At 44.0% G+C, this 21160-nt stretch overlaps 1 protein-coding gene across 1 annotated transcript in view; it reads left to right on the forward strand.

Annotated features, from left to right (window-relative positions):
- Positions 1-21160, forward strand: part of AOAH (acyloxyacyl hydrolase) — a 780853-nt gene that overhangs the window by 317796 nt on the left and 441897 nt on the right. Inside the window, exon 8 of the mRNA XM_085607471.1 lies at positions 15996-16066. Within this exon, the coding sequence (XP_085463597.1) occupies positions 15996-16066 (71 nt within the window). The remainder of the gene's footprint in view (positions 1-15995; positions 16067-21160) is intronic.

The following is a 21160-nucleotide window of genomic DNA, read 5'->3' on the forward strand; positions in this document are numbered from 1 at the left end:
AAATTCCCAGAAACCAAAATACAAGATGGCAATTCCATTCCTCCATCTGGAGGGGTTCTGTTCTTTCCATGGCCACTCCACTGTTCAATTGAGGTGATGTACCCTCTGTCAATGTTGAGCATGGTTTTCCTCCTGCTGGAGTTTGAACCAGAAAGTTTATTGTGGCCCTGGGAATAAATAGGAACAATTCCAGCCAGCTATATTTGGCATCACAAAGTCAAAAGAAGAAGTGCTAAGGTTGTCCTTTGTTCTGCCAACTGTTCCTGTCTCCCTCCCAGATGGCTAATCTATGTTAAGTGGGCAGTTGTTGACAACACCCCTGGCTTTCCAGATCCGGAGGCCAAATCCTTGTCCTCTAGGAGCAGCTTCATTAACTCCCTTCCGCACTGTGTATTGAGCCTCTGGAGTAGGGTTGGAGAGGCAAACTGGTTCTAAAATGGGTTTATCTCATGCAGCACAAAGTACACTTTCTTAAATTTGCTTTCCACCGAAGTTAACAAAAAATCTACTTTCACCACTGAATTGTATTTTTGAAACTAAAGGGAAAATCATTTTGATTAATTTCTTTATTATTTTCTCATGTGGAGAAATAAATATGAATTTTATTTGTATTTCGGCCTATTTCCGAAAAATGCAGCTTTTCCTACACAGTATAAACAGATTTTGGACAATCATTCATGCAAGGTTATAATATGTCCAATATGTAGTATGCTACGTTTTATATACTAAGCAACCGGGGATGTGGACTTGCAAAGCACACTTTCGCTGTGATTTATATAATATATAAAAATAGATTTTCCTAAATTGCAAATTCAATGTGCATTTGCCATGTGTTACTGCAGTGCTTTTTAACTGAAGCCCAGTCAGAGCATTATGGTGTTGCTTGAAGTCATGTTTTTGTCATATGTGGGCGGTGTAAAGGCATCCCACATTTTACATATGAATATAATCTCCACACTTCTCATACAATTTCTGCGCATACTTACAATGGCCTTACCGGAGAGTTAAAAACACAAATTGGCTGAAACCGGTTTCACTGTACCATTTTAGGGGCAGAACACAAAAGCTTTGGTATCAGATGGCAGTGTCACAGTACAAATAGTCCTCATACCAGCACAAAATCAGTTCACAGAAAAGGAGACTTTGTTACACTGGTGTACTGGGATGTTGGTGATAGGCCTTGGAATGCACATTTGTGATGCTTTCTTTTACATATTGATTAACATTTTTCTTAATTTCTGACACAAATATTGCTTTCTGTATCAGTTTCATAATTGTTCTTTCTCCTGGATGTCCAACTATTTGGCTTTTTTAAATGAGCTACACAGTTCTAGTTGCAGTGGTTCAAACAGTATATAGATCTATCTGGTCATTGTGCTAAAACAACCCCTTGCTAATTTCAAAGATCCTTTCACTGTACTTCTAAAGGACCCCGTGGTATTTAATACAGTTGTCCATTCGCTTGTTGCATGTGAAGTTGCATGCCCTTTATAGCTTCAGTTTAGTGAAGATAGATGAGACTTGGTCTATCAAATACAGTAACAGATTGAGGGGAGCTGCTCTTTTCTAGTATTCTATGAGATGTTATGACAATTCACCCCAGGGTATAGAACATTGTCTATTTTCTTCATCATAAAAAACAGAGCAGGGAATTTTGAGGCAGTACTCTAGCTAAATGTTCTCAGTGCACCCATAGACGACCTAAGGTGTAGATCCCTCTCTATGATATATGTTTTTCTGACATGTTGTTCATCATACAGTCACACAAGCATTGGTGTGGTAAGGTTTTTGATTCAAAGGGCAGAAGATAGATTTGAAGTTGTCCTAGTATTATTTGAAAAGAGAATGGCTTGAGGTAGGAGCCAGATTCTGGTGGGAAGTTGATATAGTGTTTCCTCTACTCTATTTCAGGATTGTTTCTTGTCTGCGGCAAGATATTTTGACTAGTAATGTAAAACAATAGGCAAAATGTAATCAAAGTGCATGGCTTTCAAATAGCCCTTGAGGTTTAGTTGGAGGTGGCTAGTCAAGTAAATAATGGCACTCAAAGTCAAAAATGATCCATGCATGGCTTTTTTCTATAAAAGGCAACAGTATGGATCTAGTATGACTGGACCAATATAGTTGCAAGAGATGCCCAAGTAAACAAGAACATCTGAATGTACCATGTCGTTGCCTCCAACAATGTCAAACGTACCAGAAAATAGGCTGTTTTAGATTTTATCAAATAGTCTCAAAGAAGACTTCCTAATTCAAAACGGTTTCATTTCTCAAACAACGGGCAGGCCTGGATTCTACATAATGGACAGGTTGACCACAATAAAGATACAGGTTATCCTGTCATTTACAACCACTATGGTCCGTAAATACTTGCATGGGGTCTAGAGGCATAGGGTTACTTTTCTCAACCTGGTGTGCTGGAAAGTATCTAGCGAGGTTAAACTGGTTCTTTACCAATGAGCTGATAACTAATGGGCAGTTGTTATGCTATTTTGCGAAATGATGATATATTGGCTGTAGATGGTATGACCTAGTTCAAGATGATATGACCTTGGCCAGACTGCCCTAGAATTCCTCCCATGAACTATGTTGAGCACCATGACCCAAGATTCTGTGGACTGTGTACCTTCTTTACTGAATTGATGGAATTGCTCAAAGAGAGTGGGCAAATCACTTGCCATACGGTCTGTAGTTCTGCATCCGTGACTTGTTCAAACATTTCTCTCAAACAGGGCTTGCATTTTGATTCTGAAGCCCATGTAAAAGTGTAGTATCGAATAATTCAAGTGGAACCCATGATGACACATAATGATAATGTCTGCTCACATAATGATAGTCATCTTGGAATGAGCCAGCCAGATAATGTAGGAGGCGCAATCCTTATTCCTGGATCGTTCTCATATTTACTGGTACATGGAAGCCACAGTAATCAACTGGAGGCACCAGGCGTGGCATAGGAATATGGCTCATTCTGTAATGCAGGAGGGGGCATATTTTTTAGGTGCAGACTCTGGTGACACTTGTTTTGTCAATTACCTGTTCTGTTACATTTCGGGTGGCATCTTTAACATAGAGCTAGTCTCCCCTGCTAGTCTAGTGATCTGAAAGATTCTTGATTCTTTTTTCCAGGACCTGTGAAGGTCTACACCATATTGCAAGAGCCATTATTTAGACCTCTGTTACTATGGAGGGGTCATGCCTATATAAAAGAACGGCAACACTGGCTTGTGTGGTTCTTTTCAAACCAATTCCTCTCTTTACCCCAGATTGGTAAAATAAGGGAAACAATGTAGAATGGAAGCCAAATGTCCAACTCCAAGAAAAATAATTATAGAAAAGAGTACTAAGATTTTGTGACAAATTCTTGAACTATTAATCTTTAGTGTAGTATCATCATAGGCCATCACATTTCAAACTGCTGCAGTGGAGTAATATTACATTATGGGGCATGTTGGAAAATGGCCTTTTTGAAGAGTATCCCGAAACTTTTTGCCTTCCTCCTCCTCTTTTTCTGACCTTCTTTGTGTTGGCTTAAGGACTCTGAGAACTTTACCACTGCTAACCAGTGCAAATGTGCATGCACTCTCTTCTCTAAACATGAGATAATTGGTTTACACCCGTTTGGTATTTTTAATTTCCTTGTAAGTCCCTTGTAAAGTGGTATACCATATATCCAGGGCATGTAAATAAAATGCTGCTAGTGGGCATGCAGCACTGATTGTGCAACCCGCACAAGTAACTTTTCAAATATGTCTCAGACCTGCAACAGCAAGAGCTGTGTGTGCAGTTTACTGTCACTTCGACTTGGCATTTAAAACCATTTGCCAAGCCTTAAATTCCCCTTTTATAACACCTAAATCACCCCTAAGAAAGACCCTAGGTAGCTCATAGGGCAGGGTGCTGTGTAAGTAAGAGATGGGACACCTGGATAACATCAATCTCCTAAATCCCCATCAATCAGGCTTTAGAAAAGGCTGCAGTACCGAATCCGCAATCCTCAACGTCATAGACGATCTACTCAAGTCACTTGACTCGGACCAATGCTGCCTTCTCATCCTCCTAGGCTTATCGGCCGCATTCGATACAGTCGATCACAAACTACTCATCAAGATTCTACAAGAAAGGGCTGGCCTGCAAGAGACGGTCCTCCACTGGTTTTCTTCCCATCTCCACAACCGCTCACAAAGAATAAAAATGTAAAACTTCGAGTCCGACCTCCACCCCGTCAACAGGGGTGTTCCACAAGGGTCAGTGCTCTCCGCTCAGCTTTTCAACATTTACATTGAACCCCTTACCACTCTACTAAGGAAATCCAACATCCCTTTTCACTTATATGCCGATGACAAGCAGCTCTATCTGGAAACCACCTCCAATGACGACATCCAGAGACTCAACGCCATGCTCAGAGAGATTCAACACTGGCTCACAAGCAATCACCTGAAACTCAACCAAGAGAAAACGGAAATACTCCTCATCTCCAACAAAGACGAAAACCCCCAAATTGAAGAATGGCTCAAAGCCATTGACGCCCTCAATGGTAACCTCACCCTGGTGGATTCAGTAAAATCTCTAAGTATCACCCTCGACCCGAAATTGGACATGAAAAAACTGATTATAAGATCCGCTAAAAGTGGCTTTCTCAACCTGAAATTACTGTACAAAATAAAACCCTTCCTCCCGCCCAAGGACCTTCAACAAGCCACTCAAACACTGGTCCTCTCCAGAATTGATTATGGGATTGCGGGCCTGACTGGGACAGCAGAATCGCACCTCACCCTCTGAAGACAACCTTCAATGCAGCAGCCAGAATGGTCACCGGAACTAAGAAATTCGAACACATCTCTTCCGCACTAAGAAAACTAAAGTGGCTTCCAATTGAGTTGCGATCCAGCTTCAGAACAGCCTGCCTCACGCACAAAGTCCTGCACACAGGCAAACCGGAATACTTGGCCGCCAAACTCAAGAGGGCCGGCCAGTCAAGGAACCTCAGGAGCTCCAACACTCTGCTACTCATCCCGCTGAAAACTTGTAAGCATAAAACCGCAGCCAAATCATTTGCTGGGAATGCTCCTAAAATCTGGAACTCCATCCCCCCCACAATTCCAAAATTCAAGAACCTGCTCAAAGTCCTCTTTCTCGACCGCTCCCGAGCGAATCCGATTAGAGCCAAGTAAGTGCCTCTACTGGCGCTACATCCTACCTTAAGTTTGGGACCGACGACAATGACTCGGATCAAGAAAACTTTTTAGACACCCGCCCTGCTTGAATAGGGAATCCACTCGGACGCTCGTCTTGTTTGACCTGCACCCCCTCGCCCCACGCCCCTTTACCCGTCCGCTCCTTCGTTCGATCGTTACCCGATTCAAACCCTCATGTTCCATCAAACGACCTGTACTGTTTATTTGCATATAATTGTCATGCTGTGAAGCGCTCTGATACCCTCGGGCCCAGCTAGCGCTATATAAAACTCCTAAAATAAATAAATAAAATAAACATATACTTTTAAGTTTTGCCGGCCCTGGTAGTTTCAAACAGCTAAATTCCTTTTCAATACTATGAGGCCTACTCCTCTCATAGGTTAACAATGGACTTCCTTAATACACTTTTAAGCTGTAATTCCTGATTAGATAGGAGTATCTATGGAATGGTAATGCTTCCTCCTATTTATTGGTAAAGTTGGATTTAACATTACTATTTTAGAAATGCCACTTTTAGAAAGTAGGCCGGTCTCTGCTCTTACTGCTCTGTGTACCTGCTCCCTGTCTCCAATACACGTCTGGGGTGAGTGACAGCTACACTTTGTGCATTCCCTCTAGACAGCCACAAACGCAGGAAGGGTATGTGTGTCTGAGTACTCATCTGCATTCATCTACATTCTGATAGCTCTTTCTGGGGAAGAAAAGGGGGAGTGAGCTGACACCTACACATGAAGAGGCAATGTCCTGTTTCCCACACAAAGGGCTGATTACCCCCTTAGTGATAGTCTGGAACTAGGGCTGTGAAGGACCTGTGTGCACTTCGAACACCCTTCTTTGCAGTCACCACCACTTCAAAGGCACAACTGAGTATAAGTACTGGGTCTCTGACCCTACAAAGACACACTCTTCTGGACCTAGAAGTGGACTCTGTCAGAACTGCTGTGCTGCATTAAGGACTGAAACTCTGTTGGACTGCTGGAAGGCTTGCTTTTCTGCTGTGCTGTCCTACTGTCTGCTGCTCTCTGACCCTGCTGAGGAGAGCTGGACTTTGCCTTGCAAGTGAAGTGATCTCGGAGGGCATGTTGGCTTGCCTCCTGTTGCTTGAGACTCAGGGATATCAAAGTACTCCAGAGAAATTGGCACGTCTCCAGTCTGCGTGTAGTAGAACCGGTGCAGCCACCTAGCTGTGGGGGCACCTCTTTGGGACCAACGCATTGCCACCACTGCGTGGAGAAGATCATCGCATTGCCCCTCCAGTGTGGCTTTACCCAGCACATCATCTTCGGAAACACCTCACTCGGAACCGGTGCTTTACTCAACAGACCTGATTCATAGCCAGCACTGTGTGAAAAAAATCAACACATCACCTCAATTGTGGGTCCGACATCGATGCATTGCTCGTCTGCATCCCACATCTCGTTGCTTGTGGCCAGGATCAAGGTACTCTGCCCACCAGGCCTGCTTGGCTCTTGTCCCTGGCCTGCGCTCCATTACAGTTGGCTTGAACTGTTGACTTTGCCCCGGTCCAGTGGAGCCAGATAAGCCCCAATGACGCTTATTGCTTCTAAGTGCAAGAACTATTTTTATTCTTCATTCATAACTCAACTTCTACCTATTGGATTTTTGTCATTTTGATCTTGAATTATTTATAAAATCATATTTTTTTCCTAACACTGTGTAAAGTATTTTTGTGGTGTATTAATTGTGTTACTCTGTGTGTGTGTTGCACAAATACTACACACATTGCCTCTTTAGATATGCCTGACTGCACTGTGTCAAGCTCAGAGAGTGAGCACATGTTATCTTTTAGTGTGTATCTGGCTTACCCGGACCAGAGCGGTGGTCCCTACTTGGACAGAGTACATACCTCTTCCGATTAGAAACCCCATTCCTAACAGGGCCCCCCTGCAGATTGTGAAGAAGGACCTGGTAGAATGGGGCCCCTCTGAAGGCTTTGCAGGCCCCTGGAGGGCCTTCCAGGGGCTCAACAGGTTTGTGTTATGCCCCTGAACATCCTGTAATTCTGGGCATATCACTTAATCACCAGGTGCCGAAATAATGAATGTGACCTTGTGTAATGTAACTGGTATTCATATAAAGGGCTCCAGTACTAGGCCTGGGCGGTGAACTCCGCTCTGTTAGTGGAGTTTGCATAGTTTTCCGCACTCCACCGAGCAAGCGGAGCTCAGAAAAACTCAGTTCCGTGGAGCAGAGTTTTTTTTTCTCACTCATGCTCGTAAGCGAGGAAAATCCAATGCTAGGTCATCTCCCAGTAAGATTTCTCAATGCAGGCATTCACAGATGGTCGCGACCGCTCACGTTGAGAAACCATCCGTTCTCATTGAGGAAGCTGCTTCTCGTGAAGAAAATCTACTTGAGCGGCAGAAAGAAGCAGCACCCTATTGTGCTGCGCATAGCGCAGTGGGCGCTGATTTTCCAGCACGGGACAAACACCGGGCACTAAAAATCAGTGCGAACGGCATGACCTAACGCACTCCAACTCTTGGGAAATTCCACATAGCACAGCTGATTTTTGGTCGGAACTCCACAAACTCCGCCCAGGCCTATCCAATACCTTCAGGTACAGTTTGCACTATATAAAACTGAACAGAAAAAAAACAGGGCATGCTATATAATATATACCTAGGAGGAATCAATGTTTTTTTAACATGGGGTTCCATTTACTAACTGACGGGCTGTTATGTCAATTTCTCCATAATGTTTGTTCTTGTTTTTTTTAATGTTTCAAGCTTTAAGTAGTTGCATAAATGTGTGATGCACACAGACTATTAAAAGGATAGTGTAGGGAAGCTAAGCAAACACAAGGTGAGGAGCCACCTCGAGGTTATGAGGTGTGCTTCCCCCTGCCCCCACACCGTGGGGCCTGCGGGGTTATTTGTTACGCCCCTGAACTACTGTTGTGCTGACACTAATGGAGCATCTGATTGACAGCATGCATATCATAAGCCAAGGACTGAATTGGTCAGGCAGATTAATTAAGACTAAGGAGCCAATCAGGTGCGTGTCTTGGCATCCCTTAATATTGCCTGAATTACCATTGTTGCGGTTCTCCAGCAGATATCTGCACATAGTTACAATAATTGTACTGCTCCTGCAGTAAGTGTGTGTCAGTGCTGCTATGGCTTAATGCTACCAACAAGGCAGTCCTGAAGCCAGGCTTGTATCCTAGGGGGATCCTGTCATGCTTGTGGGCTGTACCAACATGCAGGTCCTGCTGCTCGCATGAGGTATAGTCATACTTAGACTCTGTGGTATTGGGTTTCAAGAATCCCAATCATCGCGAGCTATCGAAACTCACAATTGTTTAATAACTTTATTGCAGGTTGTAAGAAACTGACCATGCAGCTGTAGAATGTCACTTCATATTACTCAAGATGTGGTGCTGTGTTGTCCTGAGACTTCAAAGTCGTATAATATGCACAAAAAATAGCCAGAGGGCAGGTTTACTATTTTAAAGTGCAGTGCAGCAGCCAGAGTACTGCACTGACTAGCACTGGGAGGAGAGAGCAAGGCAGCACCATATCCACAGAGATATGATGCAGCTGCTCTCTTCCCCAGTACGTACACACACACACACATGATAAGGCTGAGATCCACTACAGAAAATTAACATGGAACCTCAGGTCGATGTCTCTTTTTACCTGCTGAGAAGTGTAAAGGGGAGAAACCAAGCATCACTTTTGACTTTTCAAACCAATCAGGACCTAAAGATCACAGACTCCAACTTCAGTTTAGGGGGTTTATTACAAAGCCAGAAACCTCAAGACAAGGTTGTAGAAATTCATGGGATCTAATACAAAACCGAGTCTTCTGATTACTCTACTCCGGTGAATCATGAAGAGAATAAACAATTCCAAAAATACATCACAAGCAAGAACTGCTCCAACATTTAACTCAGTCTTCATCTGTCTCTAAAAGGAAAAAAAACATTAGCCTGTCCCTACACTATCTCTAAGGTGACATCCCTACTTAGCAATTCCCAAGCAAAGTCAGTAAAAGGTGTCAGCTTGTGAAGACTTCCTAAGAAGCACATTTGCAAAGTAAATCAGTAGCCAAAGCTACAGAGCGTGTTCTAAGATGCTCCTTACTAGATCGATTCCATTACTTCTAACTCATCCTGTCTCCTCTAGCTCGCTGAACCTCTCTCTCTCTCTTTTTGCCTCTCCTTCTGCTTCTCTCTTCCCCTTCTGCTCCTCCTCCCTCGGGGCACTTTCCCTAATACGAAATCCCAAAATGTAGAACACGCCCACAGATCAGCTCACTAACGGACACCTCCACTAGGTAGTTTTCCACCGTCTTCTCCATCTGGATTCCGTTGACCTTGATTTCCAGGCCTCCTCAGTGAGAAGAACACTGGCTCCCAATTATCGCTTCATTCTTTACATTGTTGCACATCTCCTCCATGCCTAACTCCCAAAACAAAAGGCGTTAGTTCTAACTAACGAAAGCAGCTTCTTTCATCTGAAACTGAAACGTGAGAACAGAACATTCTTGCACACACATCAAATTGGCTGACTACTTCTGAATATGAGAGCACACCAGGAAAAAATACATTTTCGGGCCTACACAGTTTGGCCAACGTAAGAATAAACAAATAGGCCGTTCATATTCCAATGTGAACATTTCATTGAGGCCTTTACATATCAATTTATACACTCGGGTTAATAATGCTTTGTACTATAGAATCTGCAATTAATACACGTTAAGCACTTCACATTAATTCTTCGTGCAATCTTCATCTTGGTGCACATTTAAACTAAAATCCATTTCATTACACAGAAACTTTTTGCTAAGCAATTGCAGCATACTAAAGATTACACTTTCAGTCATGAATTTTATTACATTTTCCACTTTGCAGGGCATGAATACATTTCTATCCTTTAACATCACATCATTATTACACCACGTTCTAATAATCACACTTTAATACAACACAAGAATATATGTGAGTGCAGACTCTCTGTGACTATAATGCACCCCTACACTTTCAGAGCACCATCATGCTCTTTCACATACACACACACACACACACACACACAGACATCCTCTGTGTGCATAATTTCTAGCAGAGGTTTTATACTGGGAGGGTACTCTTTCAGTACAAAAACTGTGCTAAAACATACTTTAAAACTTTTCAAACATTGTATGTGTGCTGTACAGTTCCCCACACAATCAAGGAGAAACGTTTCTTCTAGTTAAAGCCTGCATCAAGGAGCTCTTATTGTTTGATGCAGAATTATTTCTACAAATGTTAGTTTTTAGGTTGTTGCGTCAAAAACAGTGAGTAGTAGCATGGGGCACGCATATCTCACTGATGAGACACCCCCCTGGTGCAAAGTATTGAGAAATCTGCCTCAAAGAGTCTTACCCATATAGTACCACACAATCATTAGTATTTTCCAATAGGTTTTCAAATGTTTTTGACTCACCGATGGAAAAGTGGATAAATTACAGGTACCAGGTTTTTCAACATATTCCTTGGATTTTTGTAAATAAAAAACAATATCTAATTATTGTTCCTAAATATTTTCTTAGTCATCTAAACTCTCTAATTTAAAATTCATTCCAGCCACCCATAAGAAAATTAGGGAAAGGAATCAATCATCTTGAAGTATAGAGCATGTAATGCATTTTGGACTATCAAAACACTTCTCCAGGAGTAACTATCTCCATACACTTTGAAGTCCCAGGCGTCTTTGATGAGGAAGTAGAATAGCAGTATCCCCATGAGGCTGGTCTAAAACCACAAAAATGAATAGTCATCATACATCGCTTACCAATTCACTGAGTTTTGCAAGAAACCGCTGACAATGGCTCCCACAAATCGCGTCATTCTGCAAGACTAGTCACAACTGGGAGCCAAGTCACCAGTGATTCTTTAAAATCTAAAGAATGTATGGTGACAAAAGATGACTGTATTTTCAAAGCTGCTGAATTATTCAAAACTTCAACCTGCTAACATCAGAATCTACGCATATGCGTATGGCTAAAGCGTGCCGCTTCCCTGCAGGTGCTGTTTCCATACCTCTTTTGCACATATCATCTGGCTAGGTGACTTTGATATTTATGTGATTGAGGCCATCACTGATACATGATGCCTGCTGAGGTTTAGACTAGCAGTGGCAATTAGGGGCAGATTTACTGAGAATTCACACAACGCAGTGCAGCAAGGTAAGTTGCCGCCCTGCATTGCATGAAAGACAGAGAGCTGAAGAACTACATCTCTACAAAGATATGGCGCTCTTCAACTCTCTCCCAGTGCTGGGACACCTTTGGCTGCCTAGAGCCAACGCAGGTACCCTTGTGCCGTGCTGCAAGAGATACCTTCCTGCAAAAAAACAATCAAAAAAGCATTTTGCACTTTCTATGGGTGATGAAGAATGCATCACACATAAAAAGAGAAAGTAATGAGGAGAAATAAATGTGTTTCTCTTCGTTATACCGCTTTGTGGTAGGCATACTGATTTCACACAATTCAAGCTTTACAAACCTTAGTACATCTGGAATTGTGTGAAATCCATGTGTGTATGCACAGGAACACCCATGCTCCATCCATAGAACACCTACCTAGAGGAAAAGTAATGTAACAAAGTCATGTTACATTGCTTTACAAAGTCAGGCAATGCCACAAAAATCAGACCTTGCTTTGATGTGTAAACCCCAAATAAGCCTCTGCATCGCTCTGTGTTCTTTGCATGACACAAGGGCAGCTCAAAGGCTTCGTAAATCTGGCCCTTAGTTTGCTTCAGGCATGGGGGTGGCTCTTCACAAAAGTGGACATGTCAGAAATTCATGCTGTTGCAAAGTTATTTTCCAAAACCTTTTCAATGAGTTGGAAAATTGAAAGAGAACCAAAATGAGACTTCACATCTACCACTCTGTGAGACCCATTGGACAGAACTTCAGAGGCCTTCCTTTAAATATTCAGAAGCAAGTTTGACGCTATCAGATCATGCAGTCTGGAAGCCAACGTCAAGGCTTATATTGATCCATTCCTGCCCTCTGAAAAGTCGCAAATACGAGTCTTAGTTTGGTGCCACCCTACACCGGAGACAACATGACCCTTCAGCACCGACTGGGGTATGGCTGGGGTCACTTTTTATTCCAGTTACAATCAGATGAAGCCAGAGATAGCATACTGGCAAGCAGAGAAAGAGACTCCGGTGGCAGTCTGGGCCAGTGGAAATGTCCCTCTATTTCGGCATGCAGTGGCTTTCACCATTGACATTAACCGCTAAGTCCTTGTCCACATTTTTGGCAAATCTAAAGTGAATGCGTTGCCACAGATTGAATGGTAAAGCCTGTCTTCAAAACTGTCACTGCAGTATAGAGCACCAGCTGGATGGAGAACGCGGCTGAGCAGACTTGTTCTCTTGTTTGCCTGCTGCATAGACATCGCCCAGACACCCAATCCCTGAAGAATACCGGCAGTGTGCTATCAGTCAATGGATGAGCTGAAGTGACATTCAGAAGGCCACGCCAGAGGGATTCTGCTCTTATCACTGTCTCTTTTCAGAATAGCAATGGCGGACTTCTCGAAAAAGCTCACTGACACCCTTACTTCAGGGAACTGAAGGTTTTCTGCTATTTTGGGAGTGCTTAGAAGACTCGTCATTCCACAGGTCTTGTCCTACGAGATATTTGTCTGGTCATTGAAAAGGTGAACAGACGTTAACTATGTCAGCGACGGAGCCTACTCCAGCTCCATTACTCCTCTGACGTCAGACAGAGTATGAGATGTTCGAGGTTCACCTACAACACTGTTTGCCTGATTTAGAGTGGACGCTGTTATGTGATTTGTTGCTGTTCATCACTGGCAGTGAGGGACTATAAAAACAAAAATATTTCTTTTTTTTCCTTTTTTTAAAACAGAATCCCACTTTATGATTTTGCTTTCGAAAAGCAAAAACTTGTTAAAAGGTTGAAGGGCGGCTGTCCATCAAACTTTTAACACATTGACAGGCCCAGCTGCCACCGCGGTTCCTACCAATGTTCAGAGTTGTCCACAGGCCCTTTAAATGAGGCCCATACTCATGCATACTTTATTTATTTTTAGTAATTTCCAATAAGTTCGCTCTTTTTATCTTGCATCCTGCACAGAGTTTCCCATTGTAAAATGATTCTTTTCTGAGTTTCAGTAGAGGGCTGTTGTCATGTTGTGTAAGAGCCTTGCAGCATACGCTGTTGTTTTGTTAACTATCTTCCTTTCTCAAGTTTCCCACAGCCTTCAAAGGAACACTCTTATCCCAGCCTCTTTTTTTCCCCATCCCATTTGTAAAGTTTCAAGTATTTTTATGTTACAGGAAGGTTGTTTTTTGGGTCTACATAGGTATCTTTTTGTGTTCACCTTTTGTGGAAGAATTCAAGCTTCGGCTCGACGCACGTCTCTCTGTTTGCTTACCACTACTGCTTTATGTGTTCATATGAGATCTGTCTTGATTGTATGACTCCTGCTTCCAATGCTGGGGCAAGGCAGCGTTGAAGCGTTAGAGCGGTTTTGTACCTGTATGCATCTGCATTTGTTAATTTCTCCACGTCATTGTTTATCATACTATAGACTGTATGCACCTCTTTGCTGCTTTATGCCCTTCTCTGCCATCATGGTTTTCATTTGTGAAATTCGATTACAGAAACCCATTTTCTGTGCCCAGGTTTTGGTAATGCCCCACTTTCCTGTTTCCATCCTGTACCAGAAGATGTGTGGGTTAGATGTGCTTGCTGGCTGTCAATGATTGGGTCAGAGTCTTGGATGCTTGATGTCAGTGTTAGTGACTAGGTATGAAGGCAGCTTTAGTTCCTTAGTGAATAAAGTGAGTTTGATGGCTGTTTTCAGAGCTGGTTGTATGACAGAGGCACGCATGGCTAAACCTTCAAATGTGTCTTAACACGCATTCCTTTACCACGCATGCCTTCACCGTGCAATTTCGTGGTAAAGGCATGACTGGTAAAGGGAAGTGTGGTAAAGATCACAACGAGGCCACCTGCCCTTAGCCCTAAAAACTACCCAACCCCCCTTGAGTTCTAAAACCTACTCTGACCCCACCCTGAGCTCTAAAAACTACCGACTCTCCGACCCATAAAAAGTTCACAGCCCCCCCTGAGCCCTTAAAACTACCCTGACCCCCCTTGAGCCCTAAAAACGACCCACCCAACCGAGCCCTTAGAACTACCCCAACCCCGAGCCCTAAAAGCTACCCTGACACCCCAGGCCTAAAAACTACGCCAACCCCAGCCAAAAGAGCAGCCCGAGCCCTAAAAAAAAACCTGCCCCCCAGCCCTGAAAATAACCCTGACCCCCCAACCCTGAGCCCTAAAAATGACCCCAACCCTTAAAAACTGCCCCCACCCCCCAAAACCCGGCTCTAGCTCCACTTACCTGTCCGAGTCCTTTCCCTATCCTTCCTCTTCCTGTGCCCTCCCATCTCATCATCTAGACTGCCATATGCCTTAAACAAGCATATGCATGGCTAAGGCAAGCGTTGGTTCCGCTTGCGGCGAAACGGCACGCATGGCTCAGTCCATGTTCTTAAGGCTGTTTACCTTCAGAGCTTGCTTTCTCATGGCATATAATATATCATTATAGCCCACCGTTGAGGGCTGTAACATCCGTTAAGGACCCTCTTCCTGGTTTATAGCCCTGCTTGCATGTGGGAATATTCTACATGTATGACTTCAGCGAAGATACTTTGATGCAGCATTAGGATTACAAGTAAGTAACATTTCTTTGTCTACCGTAGGATCTGCACTGAGATATATATATATACATAGAGAATAGTCCTGTCTGTGTGTGGGGACCGAGCCAAAAAGAACAACTGCTTGTGTAAACTTTAAAACTTCAGTTTCATCTTATCATCTGCGTTTATTCGTGTTTACGAAGTGTAAAGCTGTGATTTCTCCAATGCGGGCAAAACCTCCAGCGCTTCCCCAGGCCAGATTGTTTCCAAACTCTAACTTTCAGTAGTCCATAAGGTGACAGTGCAGAATGAGCCATCGAGTCTCCCGAAGACTCGTGTGCCCATTAAGGTAAAGGCCGACGTGGTTCATTCACTCTTATGTGCTAGATGGAGTAAGAAACATTGTTCTCTCCCCCTGTCCTTATGAAGGCTGACGAGGAGGGTCATTCCTCTCTAGGTGTAGGTGTGACAGGGATTCCAGAGGTTGGCGAACCGGTCTTTCTAAAGTCTCAGGTTTTGGTTGGTGATGTGCCATCAATGTTCTCATGCGTGTTCATCATTTGGGGCCATGTCGAGGGTTTGCAGTGGCAGCTCTTCTGTGGCTGCATTCTTTTTTTAAATTTAAAGTTGTATTGTGGTACCCTGTTTCCCCGATGAAGTACATCCTCGAGCTGTTAGGGATGGGTCGAGGAAGAGTGGGACTTAGTGTGATAAAGATTACTAGTAATTATTCAAGGCAGTCATTGAGTTGCAAAGCCACAGTAGCAGAATAAATTGTGCACCTTTGTAATGATACAAATATCGCCCCCGGTTGCTACTTGAGAAGAGTGAGAAAGTACAATAAATCCCCACAGAGTTTCAGGATAATAATGCTGTATTAATATGTATCCTAGGCAAAAATTACAGATAATAATGCAGGAAGTCATTAGCAATTACCTAAGTCAACAAAATGTTCTTTGAAACTTCTGACAGAAAAGATAAATACTTCAGTCACAGCGCTGAAGTTAATTACTTGTAACACCAATTTTGAAATTCTAAAATGAAAAATATGTTGAAGGGCGATGCAGTTATGGTATAATACATTTGACTCTTTTGTTTTTAGTCCTTTAGGGGATATGACTGGAGGGGCAAAGACTGCAACGAAAACGATGGGACTATCTACCCTGGAAGACGGTAATTTGCTGAATTTTGTTGGTTGTTTTAGAAAGAAAGGTTTTGAATATAACGAAGTCTTCTCCGGCCTTCAAACCAGAGCGCATTTATATGCGTACACAGTCCAAAATATTGATAAGTGACCTTTTGTGAAAGGACAATTTATTGACTCCATACAGAATGACGAGCGTTTCTCCATCCTGTTTTAATTAGTGGCAGGAATAGGGAAAAAACGAAATAGGTCTTGCTAAACAATAAAAAAAAAAAATGTTATTAAAAGTTATTACAAATGCATTATATCCTATGGCACTTGTAAGACGGCACATGGGATATCCGCCACATTTGTGATGGAGTATCCCAACCGGCAACATCTAAATTAAATGAGGGCCTAAGTGTTCATCTATCAAATTGTGTTACTTATTTCTGAAGTGCCATTCTATATTACATCAATGATTTTTCTTTTTTTACAGTTCCAATGGTAGTTTTGCCTCGAAGAGGTCCAATATAAAGTAATAATAAGACGAGGGGTCACAGGAAGGACATTATGTCACAGTTTAAAAAGTTATAAAAGGCAGAATTGTAAGTAGTTATTGAGCAGTAAAAAGACACAGTTTTGCTTTGAAGTTTGGCTGTGGAAAACTTACGAAGTAGATCCTAAAAAATTCCAAGGCGGTAGAAGCTCTACTTCAAGAGAAGGAGCTCTGGAGGAACCGAGGGTCCTGGGAGAGACCTTACTCGAATCAGTAAATGAAGAAAACTGTTCACACCACCTTCCCATTTCTAGGTACGTCCAGGACATCTGCCGTTCCCCATTTCGCCCTAATGTCCAGGATTACTTTCAAGCTGGAGAACTGCAGGTGGTCTGTGCAGGACCATCTTCATAACTTAATTAGATTATCCCCTGAGCTCGGTGGGATAGTGAGCTATTAAGTTAATGTCCATTTTGTTTCTCTCCAGTTTGTAATCTATTGAGATATAGGAACTCTTTTGAGTGTTTTTCACCTACTTTACATACATCTTTAAAATATCATATTAGTACCTGCCACTAGACCATAATTATAAAATTAAGCCAAAAATAAGTTGTAGGGAAAATGCACCTTCAGAGCTGAAGAATGTGAGGATTCCGGCCCATTGAGAATTCCAACAGCTCAGCCCAGTTCTGAGACACTGTCATTGAGTGCATCAGAGCACAAGAAAGATGAGGACAACAAGCTGGCACCAAAGACTATTGGCCCTTGAATGAAGACGATGCGCAGGGACACACGTATGCCACCCTTCCCCAAAACCAAATCGCAAAGCCGGGGTGACATAAAAACTCCCATGTGGAGGTAGTTCACTGCTCCCGGGAGTCGGGCATCGAGCCTCGAAAATGGACACAAAAGACTGCCCCCTCCAGGGCCTCCACGACTTTTGGACTCTTTTCAACACACTTGCAAGGCTTCAAAGTCGACCAAGGCTCCACCCAAGGGCATCAACCCCCAGCGGTTTACAAACCGCAGCCGCTCCAAGAGCATTGAGCATCTGTGCTCTCATCCACCGAAGCTAGTTCCAAAGGCACCACCAAAGATGGCGCCAGAAATCCTGTTGATGTTGAAGATCCCTTCTATGTCAAAGGCCCTGATGATACTCAAAGCTCTGTCGACAGCCAGTACCTAGTAATTGGAGTGGCCAATCATTCTGAGACTTTAGGAGGAGTTCAACCCCAAACATAAATGTCTCTTCATCCAATCCATCACTAGGAAGATCTCAGCAAAGACAACTCTGCCAAAGCCATCAGAAACACTGCCTTGCAAGAGGAGGCTAGCCTTCAATGGAGAATCCTTCTCGGTGTCCCCTCCAGAACTGCCAGCGAACAAACACAGAAACAGGGACATTAGCCCTCTCCCTTATGTTCCTCCTCCACCTCCTTCTCTGCTATCTCCCCGGCCGCTGCCACCAACTTCACCTCCTCCACCACCATACTCATCCACGCCACTTCCTCTGCCTTCACAAGAGTCACCTAAGTGGTGCCCACGTATCTTTCTGGACCCAAGCCATCCTCATGACCTGTACAACCTGTTGTTAGAACCCACAAATTATCTTGAGGGAAGACTATAATGTCAACCTGGGGGCAATCCTGATTTGGACCACTATCCAATTAGGCATCTTCGCCCGAAAATACCTTGGCCTACCATGAGCCCATTCAGAGGGCCACAGTGTATCACACATTCGACATGCAAATGGTTCAGAAAGAAAGGGAAGGTGTTTCTGAAAGCTCAGTTTAGTTCTTACCCATGCATGAGGGCATGCTCAATCTGTCAAATTGTCTAGGCACCAGTCAAAACTAGGGTAGTGAAACTTAGGGTTGAGGAGAAATAAACACAAACCCTCACCTAGTGAACTATTTACATAAAGACTAAGGTCCCTCCTTATTCCTTCATAGTCAATTAGCAGCCATAAGTGGGTCTCCGCCCAAGCCAAAGGCGATGTCCCGCTGCCCGACAGGGAGAACAAGAAAATCAACACAGAGAGATTAACTGTGGAAGCAGCTATGTGTTGCTTCATAACCAAATTTGTCAAGCTCCTTTCTCTTGGCAGAAGGTCTCAGTAGGAGGAGATGCAGCAGCTAGTAAAACATATTTCAGAGGAGGAGGACAGGAGGATGGGGATGAGACAGTGTGCAAAGCTCAAGATCATCTCGAACACCAAACTGCTTTGTGCCCTTAACACTGCAGGCACGGCATGTACTGGCATTAACAACAGTGTGCTCCTCTGATGCCACTCGTGGCTTCACAAATCGGGGTCAACCAAAGCTGCAGCAGCATCTCCTCAGTCTCCTGTTTGACGGGGAGTATCTCATATGCCTCTGGAAAAAAAGGAGATACCGAGATTGTGAAGTGTATAGATGCCATCATAAATTCAGCTGCAAGAGATTCCTTTCACAAGAAACAGCCCAGATAAGGAACCAAGGCCTCTTCCGCACACCAGCTGCAGTCCTACCAGAAACAGCGGCAAACTGTTCACCAGCAAGTGGTCAGGGGTTACTCTAGGGCAGTGGCATAGTTAGGGGGGGCAGTGGGTGCAGACCGCCCCAGGCGGCATACGTTTTGGGGGCAGTGGCCGGCCCCCCTCTCCCCTCACTTACCGGCGGCTGATATACCTGCAAGAATCGGCAGCACCCCCTCAACCCCCCCTGCTCTAACCTGCGGGCGCATGAATCGCCAGCACCCCCCGTTCTTCGATCAGGCCACCGTGGGTGGCAAACGCAAGGGACTCTACGGGCAGCCTAAGCCCTAGCTACCCTACTGCTCTAGGGGTGCGTACCGAGGTAACAAAAGAGGCAAGGGCTAAAGTGGCTCCACTAAAGAGCTTCCACCTGTAAGCAGTAACTAGCCGAACCACCCACCTGATCACATGCCACCTTTCGGGGGGATGAATATAAAAATTCCCCTTTCATTGAGAGGAAATCACATCAGACCAGTGGATTTTAGCTGTGGTTCACCACAGTTACTGCAGTTACTGCCTAGAGCTTCTCACAACCCCTGTCTACATCAAACCATACAGACACATCCGTCACCTTCTCTAGGAAGAGGTATAAGCACTTCTCCACAGAGGTGCAATTCAAAAAGTGCCTCTATGCCAGCTGAAAGAAGGCATCTACTCTCTGTGCCTTCTCACGCCCCTAAAGGATGGCTTCCTCCGGCATATCTTATACCTCAGGTTTTCAACTAATAGATCCTGAGGAACATTTCCATAGGACTACCCTTCACGATGTCTGGTTCCAAGAGTGTTCATGAAGTGACTAGCAGTGGAGGCCAGCCACCTGCAAAGGGGGGGGGGGGGCACTGACTTCTTTCTATACATAAATGCTACCAAGTTCTATCTCCAACCTCAACAGATCTAGCCTTGTCTGGGATCCCTGTTGAACGCAGGCACGGGTGAGAGCCTACCCCAACCAGCAGAAGGTGTTGGCATTCTAGCAACTTCTGCCTCTTTTTCAGCCCATCCATAATCCCACAATCAGAATTGTGATGCCCTTCTGAGGAGAATGCATCTCTATTGTGCCCCAATGTTGGACTCCATATGCACCCTTGACAAGTGTGCCCCGTGCGCAGTGGTCACAGATGGAGGTTCAATGGGAAGATCTAGTGTTGATGAAGGCCAGCCCCCACTGCTCTCACCATTGGTGGAATAGCAACAACTTATTGAAGGGCAGGCCTTTCGCAGACCCCATTCTGAAAGTGACCATTACCACAAACGCCTCTCAGACTGGGATTCACATCTCTATGACATGACCATCTGGGGGTAGGCCCCTTCAAATGAAGTCTACACATCAATAACTTAAAATTGCTAGCTGTATACCTAGCTCCGGGTCATTTGAGGGAAACTAATCCTCATCAAAATAGAGAACATGACCGCCATGCATTATCTGTAAAAACAACTCAGCATGCATTCTGCCAGGTCTCAGCACCAGTGCAGGGGATTTGGTATTGGGTGATCCGCCATGATATACAACTTCTAGCGAAACACCTGCTGAGGGTGGACAGCAACTTTGCAGACTTGCTGAGAAGGACGCATTAACAAGTCCACAAGTGTTAACTCCACCCGCTAGTTCTACACCGATACTTGCAGTGTTAGGGAGCCCTGCAAATGGACCTGTTCACCATCCCTGTAAACACTTAGGGGCAGGTTTACAAGAAACTGACACATCTGTAAAGATGCGTCAGTTTCCCTGCGCCTGTGTGAAAAACCCTTGCATCACCATAGATGCACTGGATTTACAATACGGCGCACTATGGCTCAAGGGTTGAAAGATGCAAAAGAAATTTTGACACATCTGTTGGGGGAAAAAGTCATGCATTGTTGGAGTCGTGTTGCAAGCACAACGCAACTCCAGCAATGCGAGTTGTGGTCTATTCCCAATACACTGCATCAGTCCTTACGCCTGCATCAAGCAGGTGTAATGTTTTGACGCATTGGCATCCTAAAAGCCACGCAGTGAAATCTTGTAGATTTCACTGTGTTACTTTCAGGAGGCTTTCCTGTGTGGGAACGCCTACCCTGCATACATTATACCTGACACAGGTATGTCACACAGGGCTTTACAACGTGACGCATCTCCCTAGATGCGTCACA

This window comes from Triturus cristatus, chromosome 5_2, assembly GCF_964204655.1.
Source record: "Triturus cristatus chromosome 5_2, aTriCri1.1, whole genome shotgun sequence".
Lineage (NCBI taxonomy): Eukaryota > Metazoa > Chordata > Amphibia > Caudata > Salamandridae > Triturus > Triturus cristatus.